The sequence below is a fragment of the Mus musculus genome, chromosome 11 (genome assembly GCF_000001635.26).
Source record: "Mus musculus strain C57BL/6J chromosome 11, GRCm38.p6 C57BL/6J".
Taxonomy (NCBI): domain Eukaryota; kingdom Metazoa; phylum Chordata; class Mammalia; order Rodentia; family Muridae; genus Mus; species Mus musculus.
In genome coordinates, this window is record NC_000077.6 from 50,024,843 (window position 1) to 50,038,340 (window position 13,498).

The 13,498-nt window shown below is 43.5% G+C and overlaps 1 protein-coding gene across 3 annotated transcripts in view; it reads left to right on the forward strand.

Annotated features, from left to right (window-relative positions):
• Positions 1–488: 488 nt before the first annotated feature.
• Rnf130 (ring finger protein 130) overlaps positions 489–13,498 on the forward strand; it is a 100,389-nt gene continuing 87,379 nt past the window's right edge. For all 3 annotated transcript variants that reach the window (NM_001290750.1, NM_021540.4, NM_001290749.1), the window contains exon 1: positions 489–805. In NM_001290750.1, coding sequence (NP_001277679.1) covers positions 559–805 — 247 coding nt within the window. In that variant the 5' untranslated portion in view covers positions 489–558. The remainder of the gene's footprint in view (positions 806–13,498) is intronic.

A 13,498-nucleotide genomic window follows, 5' to 3' on the forward strand; every position in this document is an offset into this window, starting at 1 on the left:
GTCATAGCGGGGTATGAAGCCCGGGGCAGTTCACTGAACCCAGTGCCAGCAAGCAGGTGACTGGACCGCCCCTGGCCCTCGTGCGGGAGGGCGGGAGCAGGCAGCGCCTATTGCGCACGCGCAGCGGACGGGTTTGCGCATCGGGCTTGCGCGTTGCCGCTCTGCTGGAGGGAATGGGGCGGCGGCGGGCACGCGCCTGAGGCGGCGTTGCTGACCCTCCCCGAGCAGTGGGGACCACTCCTTCCCACCACTCCGAGTCCTCTCAGGGGCCCTGTCCGCAGGCCTAGTCCCTGGGCATTCCAGGTGCCCTGACAGCACACGGCCTGACGCGCCGTCCTTCCCCTGAGAGATCCACGGGCGCGCACTCGCGCGCGGGCCGCGGACGTGAGGGCGGCGAACGGCGGAGCCGCGGCGCCGAGGAGGGCCGTGCTCGTGCCCGGCTCGTTTCGAGGCGCGCGCGCGCTCCCGCCGCAGCCCGGGCCGCGCCCGCCCCGCCTCTCAGCACCGGCCCCGGAGCCCGGTCCGCGAGCGGCGGCGGCGGCGGCGGCCGGAGGGACCATGAGCGGCGCGGCGCGAGCGGGCCCGGCCCGGCTCGCGGCGCTGGCCCTGCTGACTTGCAGCCTGTGGCCGACGCGAGCGGACAACGCGAGCCAGGAGTACTACACGGCGCTCATCAACGTGACGGTGCAGGAGCCCGGCCGCGGCACCCCGCTCACGTTCCGCATCGACCGCGGGCGCTACGGGCTCGACTCACCCAAGGCCGAGGTCCGCGGCCAGGTGCTGGCACCGCTGCCCATCCACGGAGGTGAGGCCGGAGCCGAAGCCCGAAGCCGGGCGGGGGTCGCGGGGGCGGCGTGGCCGGGGGTCTGCGCGCCGTTCGGCCGCCGGCCCAGGGGGCTCGAGGTCCTCGCGCTGTGGAGCCTGGCCTGCTCCCCGCTGAGGAAAGAGGCTCCAGAAACCCTGCTGCATTTCACCCTAAAACTAAAAGAGAGCGAGACTTAGAACGTCCTCCTCTTTTTCATTTAGTTAGCTTGTTTACTGGAGGGCACTGGAATGCGAGTTTTCAGGGACAGTTGAGACAAAGGAGGTGGTGCAGGGGCGCAGAACTAGTTCATGGTGGACGAGATGCTTAACCTGTTTTTTGGAATCGGTAGGTTTGTTCCTGAAATCCCACGGATTTAACACTGCAGTGAATCTCTAGGGATCAGAGCCCCCCCCCCCATCTACTCCCCCTCCCCCTCCCTCTCCCCCCAGTAGTGGCTAAGGGGAGAGGGTCCCTGTTGCTTTTGGTTTTCTCTGGCCCCGATAGTTGTGCTGTCATGAAACGCTAGAGATTTTCACATTATAAAGAATGTGAGAGTAGCTGAACTAGTAGCCAAGTCTTTGGTCACGGGTGCCCATCCAGAAGGAAAAAAGGTAAAATGATCAGGAATCGTCTTTGAAGCCATTTGATTTAGCCTTGGCGTTCCCTTTGTGTATGCTGGCTGTGAATTCTTAATGATTTGGTGTAAACTGGTATTTGTTAATTACTGGCCGTGTTTTAAAGGACATTTCTCCGTGGAGTGTGACATTTGGGGACTTTGGCAGGCTGGACTTCGGGGAGATGTCTCCCATCTTCTATATCCTCCCGTTCTCACCTTACAATGTTGAGAGGATTAAAAACCAAAATTGCTATTCGTGTTCAGATGACCTAATCTAGGCAATAGTGTTTGCTTTTATAGTCTAAAATATTAAAATATGCTCTCTGAGCTCGGTATTTGTATAACATATATTAAGCAGTTGTTGTTGAGGCATACTGGCTTGGGGCATAAGGTTTTACTGTTGTCTTTCTTCAACTTAGACTGGGCTCTTAAACGGTCATTTTTACACCAGTGTATTTCTTATTCCACTAGGTTAGAAGCAGTACTTAAGGTCCCTATTTGACCATAGGAACAGTTTTTTTTTCTTTGCTCCATTCAATAAATATTTGCTGCCTGCTCTGTGCCAGTCACTGTGGTTGGGACATGTAATGTTGCCAAACTATGGCAGTAACAATGCTACACTATTTTCTGGTGGGGAAAAGAACCGTGAGGGTCATGTGGAAGGGAAGGAAGAGGAAGAGAGAGGCAAGCTACTCTGCAGAAAGAGCTGTAAAGTGTTATGAAATCTGTGGTTTGCTCTTGGGGCTTGGTTCTCCCCAGGCAACCCAGACCACCATCCTCACTTAAGATGCTGTACTCCAAAGTGTTTTGAGTGCCACTATCTGTTGCTTGTCTTCACCCCCAAATTAAGTCCCCTTTTGGATAGTGCTTGTATGAGTCCAGCAGAAAGGTTTGGGGAGCTAAAAGTCAGTTATCTTAACCTGTCACTGGTTGAAGGCTGCATATTAGACCTCTGCTGCAAATACACACTGTTTGATACTGGTAAAATAATTTGGTCTGGTGGCTTCATTTCTTATTTTTAAAAAATTAACTGATGGAGAACTCACCTCTCCTGTGAAGAAGTGGTGTCATTATTGTGTCCTTAAAAAAATATTACTTATTTTATGTATGGATGTTTTGTTGGATGTATGTATACCATGTAGAGCCCACGGAGACCAGAAGAGGCTGGAATTGGAGTTACACAGCCATCTTGTGGGTGCTGACAACCAAGCCCATGTCCTCTGCAAAAGCAGCAACCACTCTTAACTGCTGAGCCATCTCGCCAGCTCATACCACATGAGAATTGTGTCAGGATTTCTCAGGATGTCAATGGTGGGACCCTGTAGGGGTCAAGTTTTGGACAAATGGCCTTTACCCATGTGGTCTTTCAGTCCAGCAAGTGCTGATTGAAACCCACTTTGCCAAGCACCATTAAAATTGCTGACAGAAAGGAAAGGCAGTAGCCTGGAGTAGAGCTGTTGGAGGAGTCTTTCTGAAGCTCCCATTCGGAGGGGCTCTCTCCCCAGGACATCTGCCTATAAATGTTTCTACACCCGTGGGTTTATAAGAACTCCAAGGTGACATTCTGCTCGTGTGTAAGAAACTCAAGAATGTATTTTAAAAAGAAGACTGTGGTAGAAGTCTGGTAAAATTCTTTGTGTTTAAGAAGCTAGGTGGGGTAGCAGACACCTGTCATCCCAGCAGTGGAATTGCTGGAGGATTGGTTCTCCACAGTGCATCCCAGGACAGCCTGGCCTATGGTGTGAGACCCTCTTCCCCAAAACAAAAAACAATAATACCTATTTGAAAAGACACAAGAAATTTAGAGTTTTCATAATGAAATTCTATATGTATGGCTTGATCTGTGAAGTTAGAAACCCTTGTTGATTTTACAGTGCTCTTCTCAGGTCAGTATGAGTTGCACAGCTAGGCATGTGTGAATTACTGAGTCTTACTTGACCTATCTTTATAACGGTCTGATTGACTCTATTTTCCCTTAAAGGGTTGTTATTTTAAAAGTACACTTTGAAAAGTGCTACCATTCTACTTTGTGAAAATGCTTCCTAACCAAGTATACTTTGAAACAAATATTTTTCATTAAACAGAATATATCACTGAGTGGAGATGCTCTTTGTTCTGGACTAACATTTATATGTTACCTGATACAAATGTTCATTTTTAGAAAGGGAGTTTTGAAGGGGTGTGTTGTAAGTTTCTGAACAGATCATAGCTGCTTTCTGGCTGCTTGCTGCAATGATCAACTTTGAATTAGGAACACCCTAATCCCTTTGCAGAGCAGACCTAGCTAGTGTGTGGCACAGACATTGTAAATGTGCTTTATGTTCATGCACACTGGCTTTTTGTTTGAGCCCAGAGTGGGGGTTGGGGAAGGAGAAAGCCCTATGGTGGTGATGTAATTAGTATGTATGCAGATTGCTGGCAGCAAGAGTTTGGCATTGGCCACTTTATGCTGTGTACAGAAACTTCAGGATGAGGTGTTAAAACCATAGAGAAGAGCTTTGCCAAGTAGTAAACCTTACTGATACCTTGCAGATTGTAGAGTTGCAAAATAATTTTTAAAAGGTTTAATCTTAGTTTTTTTTTTTTTTAATGTTTGAAATTGTAGTCCTGTTGAAACCCTGATTCTCCATTTAACAAATCAGAAGTTGGATTTGGGAATTTTCATGAACAGTGAAGGAAACTGACATAAACAGAAGGTGAAAGAGATCTCATGTTGCAGTTGATAATAGCAGAGGACACTAGACAAGAGTTCAATATGATCCTGGGAGCGGGTACTCTGAACATTCAGGAAGAGAACTCAAGAAAAGCTGGAGGCTTTGAAAACAGTGCTGAAATAATGAAGTAGCTAGGCAAGAAGAAAGTGTGGCTGTGGCTGTTACATCGTATTGAACTTTACAGTGTAGACAATATTTTACATGGCATGTTTTCCCTGCCACCTTTGGTTGATTTCTATTAGCATATAAATGTTACAAAAAAACGTAGAACTACCCACTCTCCTTACCAGGCTCCCAACCTGCTACCTTCTTATTTCTGTTTCTGTCAAAGTGTCAGATGTTTCTTTAATTGCTGCCTTCACCTTTTCCTCCTGCTCTTCCTTACACAGTGACAGTCTTTGATTGCTGTGCTGGTGGTTTTGATAAAAACAACATGTTTAACAGATATGTTGGATGACTTGCTCAGGATTCCTAAAGTCTTGATGTATAGAGTGATTGGCCAAATTAAAATAAAAAGTTGTAACTTTTTATTAAAGACAAATGAATAGTCCTTGGATTAAAAGCATTGCCTTGTTTGAGAATTGTGAATGGAGATAAGGCTTACCCATATGCCACAGCTGGTAGATTCTCCTGTCTTTGCGCAGGCCAGTACTGGGTTGCATCTGGATGCAGGGCAGCTCTGTCATACTTTGTAGAGGCCATACACACCTTTAATGTATGGTTAATTCTGATTACGAGTTGTAAGAGACAGACAAGCTGCAGAACTTCATTTTGAATATTACAAAAGAAATCCTTCACTGCTAAGAATAGACTAATGTCTTCTGAGATCCTCTTGCCTAGAACAAGAAGTGACTGAAATATGACAAATCTTTAAGAAACCTGCCAAAATATGCATACTCATTAAAGATAATATTGCTCAGTTTTCTTTCTGTCGTACTAGAAGCCAAATCCATGGCTTCATACATGCGAGCCAAGCACTGTGTCACGGATCTATATCCTTGCCCAAGAATAATGTTCTTTTGAGCCAGTCACAATGGAAGACTGTGTGTACATATATATATGCACATTTAGAGCAACAGATCATTCAACATTGTTAATATTTGCATTGTGGTTTTATTGAACAATTTAAAAATATTCAATATACAAAATCTTTAAATTCTAGATAAATTTGAATTTTGACAATTGGAAATAACTTGTAGGCAGTTGGGAGTAGGTAAGTTTTATTTAAAATAGAGGCAGTGGGACTAGAGAGATGGTTCAGTGGTTAAAGGAGTGTACTTCTTGCAGCTGACCTGAGTTTGATGTTGGGCTGCTCACAACTACCTGTGATTGCAGTTCCATGGGCAACTGCAGTTATGTGTACATGCCCTACATGTAGTTTATAATTATTTTTAAAGGATTGGGGCAGAAAATCAGATATGTAGTGGAAGCCCATACTCAAGTGGCTGTGGCAAGAGGATCAAAGGTTCAGAGCCAGCTTGTCCCATAACAAAATATTTTTGATATATAGCATATTATAAGTTCATATATTAACTTAAAATATATAAAATAAGGTTCAAGCCAGCTTGTCCCATAACAAAATATTTTTGATACATATTGTAAGTTCATATACTATATGAACTTGAAATATATAAAATAAATGAAAGAGAAAGGAAGTGTTTTATGCTGTATATTTACCCTTTATATAATTTATGAGAAGGAGGTTTAATGGTTCTGTCATGTCAGTGGCATGATCCATTGGACGGAGCACAGGGCCCCCAATGGAGGAGCTAGAGAAAGTACCAAGGAGCTGAAGGGGTCTGCAGCCCCATAGGAGGAACGACAATATGAACTAACCAGTACCCCAGAGCTCCCGGGGACTAAACCACCAATCAGAGAAAATACATGGTGGCACTCTTGGCTCTAGCTGCATGTGTAGCAGAGGATGGCTTAGTTGGTCATCAATGGGAAGAGACGCCCTTAGTCCTGTGAAGGTTCTATGCCCCAGTATAGGGGGATGCTAAGGTCAGGAAGCAGGAGTGGACGGGTTGGGGAGAAGGGAGAGGGGGAGGGGATAGGGGGTTTGAACTTAAAATAGTATGGAGACCAAAAAGAGGAAAAATATTATTGTACTTGTAGTCTAGAAAGGTTTCTTTCTTTCTTTCTTTCTTTCTTTCTTTCTTTCTTTCTTTCTTTCTTTCTTTCTTCCTTTCTTCCTTCCTTCCTTCCTTTCTTTCTTTCTTTCTTTCTTTTTTTTTTCTTTTTTGGTTTTTTGAGACAGGGTTTCTCTGTGGCTGTCCTGGAGCTCACTCTGTAGACCAGGCTGGCCTCAAACTCAGAAATCCGCCTGCCTCTGCCTCCAAGTGCTGGGATCAAAGGCATGTGCCACCACGCCCGGCTCAAAAGGTTTCATTTTTAAAAATGAGATTTGTTTAACTGGGTGTATTGACACAGGATTTTAATTTTTAAATTTTTAGCACTTAGATGGCAGCTCTTTGTGAATTCAAGGCCTACCTGGTCTACATTGCAAGTTCCAGACCAGCCAGAGATTCAGAAAGAGAGGTCGGCCTTGTCTTGTCCCCATTAAAGGGGATGACTTGAAGTCAGTCATGAGAAAGAACTTCCACTTATGGCTGTAGTAGGTTCACTGGTACTGGTTCCCTCCCAATCTTAACTAATCAGAAAACCAGACAGCCTATGAGTAGCAGCTTTAGATAAGGTCAGTTGGCAGCATGGGATGGGGATCCCTGAGAGAAGAGCCCCACCATTGCCTCCTACTGTCTGGGAATTTATAGGCTGCAGTGCAGAGAGACAGGCAGCTCAGATGCAAGCCCATAGTGTCATGAGCTGATGACAGAACTCAGGTGAAACAGCACTGGAGCGGAGGAGGGGGCTGCAGAGAGCCAGTGGGACTGCTGCAGGGGACTGTCCTCCAGTCTGAGCACTGACAATGCTGGGAGAAGAACTGTCAAAAGGTAGCAGTTAGGATGGTTCCAGGAGTCCACGGGAAGCTGGGAATCTGTGAGGTTCTCTTTCATCAGAATAGGAAACCTGGTGAGCAGGAGCATGTGTGAAGTGGATTACTCCTAAACAGTGCTGCTCTGGGACCCTCTCCCCACAGACTCTTAGAAGCAAACCTTTAAAGGATCTGACTGAGACCGTGTAATCTGTTCTAAAATGTCTAGGTGATATTTAAAGGAATGCCTTAATATGTATCTCCCCTAACCATAAAATCTGAAACTGACCAAGTCCAGAATCACCAGGCCTATGAACAAGCAGGAAAATGACCTAAAACCAGATGACAGGATTGCATATGGGAATGTTTGGCCAGTCTTTAGAAATATACTGTGTGTTTGGAAATGGAAAAGGAAACATGAGCATGAGGAGAGAAAATGGACGTTAAAAACATTATTGATCAAAATTCTTTATACAGTACTAACCTTGAAAATGCACAAGTTACACTGATTGGTGAGTGGGGGTAGGAGAGGGTCCTGTTTCTTCAGTGTTCTCAGTTTGTCTGGAGCAATAATGTAGGTAACACTTATTGGGCACGTGCAGTGTCCCACAAGTGGTACCGATGTTTCCTAAAAGCCGCAGGTGGTACTCTTAGTCTCTCTTGGTGCTTGGGGAATTCAAGGCTTTCATTTGGTGCTTGTTTTCTTTATAGCACTTAACATAACTGAAATGTATCTATTTTCTTTGTTTCTGAGGGCAGAGAGCCTGTCTCTTGTGTCCACTCTTGTATATTCAGTGATGCATATGGTATTTGGAACATAGAAGAATGGTGCTGAGCAATTAATGTGAGGTGAATTAAAGAGTGAGGTAGCACACTGTGGCCTTGGAAGTTGGGTAGGGCTAGGGCTTGAGGTAGGCCTGCCTGATGGCAGTACCCATACTCTAACCACCTCTTTGTGTTGTTTCCCAAGTGAGTTTAATAAATTATGATATAGCCACTCAGTTGAATGTTATACAGCCATAAAAGAGGACATCATTAAAGCTCTGTATGTGCTACAAAAATAAATACAAACTGTTTGAACTGTGACTGTGTTAAGTTTGTTTACAGTGGACAAGGGCTCAAAGTAATATGTGAAATAAAAAGGGTTTTGTATTGATTAGATCACCAATGGCATTTCTCTGGATTAAAACAAATTGCTGCAGGGCTATGGGTAGAGATCAGTGATATGTGTGTTTCCACCCTCAATTTGATTACTAGTTTTCATTGAAAGGGGGAGAAAGTATGCTGGTGAGGGGCTGAGTGAGTGAAAGCCCTTGCTGTGCAGACTTGAAAACTTGAGCTTGATCCCTAGGCCCCACATAAAAGTAGTAGGAGAGACGACGCCACACAGTTGTCACCTTCATGTGAATACTGTGACACACAATAATGAATTTATAAGAAAACGTGGGGGCAAGTGTTCGTGAGGGCAAAGTGGGGTTACTCACTGCCTGAAGGTGATGACTAAGGAAGAAGTATCCGGAAACTTGTTTGTTTGTAGCATTTGATCTCGAGCCCAGGGCCATGCTCATGTTAGACAAGTAGGACTGAATTATACCGCCATCCCTTTTTACTCTTAAGTTTATTTTGTATCTTAAGTACGAGCAGGATGACTTCACAATTTGGTTAGCATGAGCAGGAAACTAGACACTCCAAGAATATGTTAAAGGAGTCTGTTTTTTTTTAAGAAGTATTCTCTCTGGGTGTTGGTGATGCATGCCTTTAGTCCCAGCACTTGGGAAGCAGAGGCAGGTGGATTTCTATGAGTTCGAAGCCAACCTGTTTAACAGAGTGAGTTCCAGGACACCCAAGGCTACACCACAACCATGACTACACAAAGAGACTTTGTCTTGGGGAGAAAAAAAAGTACTCTAGGACCAGCTGTGATTTGTTGGCCCAAATTTAAAGCACAGAATCTATGATATGATTTTGAGTAGCAAGGGAAAGAGATGCAAGCACAAGGACTCAAGTGTTCTGTGTGTTTATAGGGTGGTGGTGACATTTGTGTTAGTTATGTTGTTTTTTCACTGTGTAAAAACGACCTGGAAATTAAGCATGGGGGACTAATTACAATTTCAGAGCAGAAAGTTCATGACCTTAAGGGTATATAAGTAGATGACAAAGCTGAAGAAATGATGAGAGAAACACATGTTAGATACAGCCAGGAGAGTCAGTACAATCATCACACAGGGTGAGACCTAAGAGGTTGTCAGTAGTTGCAGATGGCATATAGGTTTAACCACACAGGAGAACAAAGAAAACACAAAATCAAAACAAATTTAGAAGAATAAGTAAATTGAACCCTGTTTTGTGACAATTATAAATCCACAGATGCTGTGTAAAGCTGACAAACCAAGAAATAATGGCTCTTATCTTTTTTAGAACTGTGAAGACTGGCCAGCTAAAGAGCTAAAAGCAGAACTTAGTTGTCTTTGGGTACCAGAGGGATGAGACATAGCTATGCTTGTTTGTGAACTGTATTTGCCTTTTCTTAATATAAAATCCCACCCTTTCCCCTCTGGCACAGCAAAGAATCTGTTTCCTATATTTCCTTTCCTCCTTTGAAGAGCTTCCCAATTATCTCAATATCTGAGATCCTTGCCAGATCCAGTGACATTCGGTGGAGTTTAGGAGTCTGTAAAGACTAAGTAGCACCTCAGGATCTACTTGAACTGTGAGATCAGGAGATAGAACAGCTAGTGCCAACCTGGGCGTGGTGGTGCACGCCTTTAATCCCAGCACTCGGGAGGCAGAGGCAGGCAGATTTCTGGGTTCGAGGCCAGTCTGGTCTACTGAGTGAGTTCCAGGACAGTCAAGGCTATACAGAGAAACCCTGTCTTGAAAAAACAAAAAAACAAAACAAAACAAAACAGTTAGTGCCATTGTTTTCATAGACAGATCTAGGTTCATAGGCATAAAATAACTTAATATTGTAGCCACCAAATTGTCTTTCTAGTCTTTTTTTTTTTTTTTTGTTCTCTAGTAGATGTCTTTCTTACCACTCAGTTATGTTCGAACTCAACATTATTGAACTTTTTCCATGGCCCTATCTTTTTTCGTGGATAGTGAGTTTCTGCCTCTTCCTGACTTCTAACATGATTTTTTTCCTGCGTAGTCATCCCTTGTTCCTCTATTTCAGATCATCTTGGCAAAATCATATCATGGATGAACCATAAACCTTAAAAAAAAACAAAAAACAAAATACCATTTCCAGGTTTCCTATTACCAAGCAGCTGAATGCTGGGGTGGGGTAGGTGGTAAGGAATCTTATAACCCAGCTGAAGCTTGACATCATAAACTTGAAGCAAACAAAACTCAATGGACACTTAAGAATATGCAGTAATCAAAAAATGCTTTCTTGTGAAGAAAATCAAGTATATAGCACATATGTGTGATTAATCTCAACTACTCAGAAAGCTAATTCAGGAGAACTGCAAGTTCAAGACTAGCCTGGGCAATTTACTTTGTCTCAAAAAGTAGGGCTAGGAATGTAGCCCTCAGTGTAGAGCATCTGTATAGCACAGATAACTTTAGTTTTGATCTCCAGCATGACAAATTAAAACTCTGAAGACAGTTCTTTTTCCTTCCTGTGTTCTTCCTATAATCCCCTCTCGTGTACTTAGACATGGCCTCAGTCAGTCCTCTTGGCTCTAGATTCATACATTTAATTGCTTACCTGATATCTTTACTTAAGTACCCTAAAGTCTTTCCAGTTTAGTCAGTTCCAAGTGGAGCTTTAGTTCGGTTTTCACCTCCCAATCTACTACCATTGCTCTCTAGTCTAAGTAACCTCATTCTCCACGTTTTTAGACAGAACAGGAGTCATACTTGCTTGTTTTCCTGAAGAGTCCACCTGTTATCTGCTCCTCAGTTTATCTGTTGACTGTGTCCTTGCCACTTCCTGGGCCTCAGGAGATAGCTGTTATCGCCTTACCCTTTTTGTTTTCTTGGTCTCTGATTTTTTTCTTAACTTCTATCAGTCTGTTGCAGTATCCAGAATTTTCTGGTAATCTCATACAGCCATGTCACTCTTTGTTTAAACTCCTTCAGTAGCTTCTCAACCCTAGAATGGTAGCCTGGACTCTGATCTAGCTCTAACCCCACTCTCCCACATGCCGCTCATTCATCTTACCAGTAGCAGTTTACATGCTAAACCTTGATACCCCTTTGGCTCTTAGGACTTCCAAATTCTGTTTACCTGTGACCTTCTGGCTGGTGTCTCACCAATGCAAATCCCTTACTACAGGAACACACACACACGCAGAGTATTTGCATTCTTATAGTTTTATACACTTGCCTTAAAGAGACAGACAAGGGAAGTAGTTATAGACTCAGAATGTAATGAGTTATAGACTCATCAGTGATCCACAAGTCTAACTCTTCCATCAAGCCGGAGTCTTACCTAACAGATACTTTAATAAGGACAGTGACAAAGAACTACCACCTTCATCCTTCCAAAACTGAGTGTTACAAAATGTTCTTTCTTAAAGAAAAGTTGGCTTAAATGTTCCTACATAGTTGAACATTTCCTTATCTGACTCAAGTCCTCTAACCTTTGAACTTCATATTCCTGTGGGGGTTTTTACGGATTTGGTTTGGTTTGATTTGGTTTGGTTTGGTTTTGACCATTCTTAGGAATTTGGCATCTTGGGCCTCAGAATGCATCCATCTGTCTATGAATATTCCACCCAGAGGGTCTTGTGTGTTGCTATGATCTGAATGTTAGTGTCTCCTCCCCCCCAAATTACTGTGCTGGACTTTGCTCCCCCCTCCCCCGTGCTGACAATATTTAGAGGTGGTGCCTTTTGGAGGTGACCAGATAATGAGAGTGGAACCCTCGTAAATGGAATTAGTGCTCTTATAAAAGGCTGAAGGAGATGTCATAGCCACCTAGAACTGCAGTGTGACCTGATTTGGAAGTAGAACTTTTGAGTGTGTTAATAGTTACTGATTAAGATGACATTTTACTAATTAGCATAAACCAAAATCCAGTGACCAATGAGTAGCAGGAGGGTACAGAGCTCATGAAAGAACCTGTGGGAGGAGCCCAGTCAGAGATTGCAGTGATTCTCCCACAGCCAGCAAGCAAAAATTGTCAGCAGAAACTGGGAAAGAAGCCTGAGCTTAGACTTGTGGCCTTCAGAATTCTGAAAGAACAGACTTTAGTTGTTGTAATCCAACAATTTTGTGATGATATTTTTATAATAGCCACAGGAAACTAATAAAAAGGAAAGTCCAAAATTGAACAGTCTCACAGGTTTGGTTTGGCAGTGTAGAAGTGCAGCTCTTTCTATCTCTGGATCCGGGCCTGAAGTTCTACAGATGGCATTGGTGATCTGAACACTGACTCAGCCTTGGCTCTCTCTTGGTTACACCCGAGGTCTTTTTTTCAGAGTCTCGTCTTAAGCCACATAATTTTATTCATTCAGCCTGTAAAAACAATTTTTGAATCCTGATTTGTCACCAGTCTTACTGTTTCTAGTAGACTTTTATCACTATTCAGTGTCATGAACATATTGTGTGCTTATAGATCTTATAAATTGTGGGCTTATAGACCTTGGCAAAATCAGTGGCCCTTGACAAAAGCTGTGGCCCTTTCTACAGGAAAATATAATATATATAGATGGACACAGAATATGTAAGAAGGCATAGGCAGTTGGATTATATTTTGAAGTCTCACATGGTTTATGGATCTAGAGTTAAGAATCCTTAGTCTAGGCTGGCATGGCAGATCACATTTATAATCCCAGCACTTGTGAGACTGAGGCTGGAGGATCCTGAGTTTGAGGGCAACCTTCACTAGTGAGACCCTGCCTTAGAAAACAAACAACAGAAACCAGCCACCATCACCCCCAGTTTGCATTGAGTATTAGTGGGCTAGAGTTAAGGTATCTACGTTGCGCTGCTTCTAGAAGCTCTAAAAAAGATTCTTTCCTTTTTTAGCATGCAGAGGTAGCCGTGCATTCATTCCTTAGCACATAGCCCTTCTCCATCTTCAAACCCCCCACTGATTCTGACCTTTCCCCCCACACAAATAACTTTGTGGTTGCAGTAAGCTCACTTGGCTAGTCCAAGATGGTCCCTTCCTCATGAGACCAATTGATTAGCGCATTCTCCAATCTATAACCATATAGTTTTCTCCTGGGTTTATGAAGAACATTGTCACAGGGTCTAGAGATAAGACCTGGCCATCTTTGGAGAAGTCATTATTCTGTCTCCTGTACATAATGCATCAACAATGACACCCTGTGATTACAGTTCTCTCTCTCACAGTGTCTACAGATTTATTTCTTTATGATCAGTTCTTAGTTTTACTAATGGTTAGTAGTGGCTTAACATCATCTACATTTTTTTTTTTTGGTTTTTTTTTTTTTTTTGAGACAGGGCTTCTC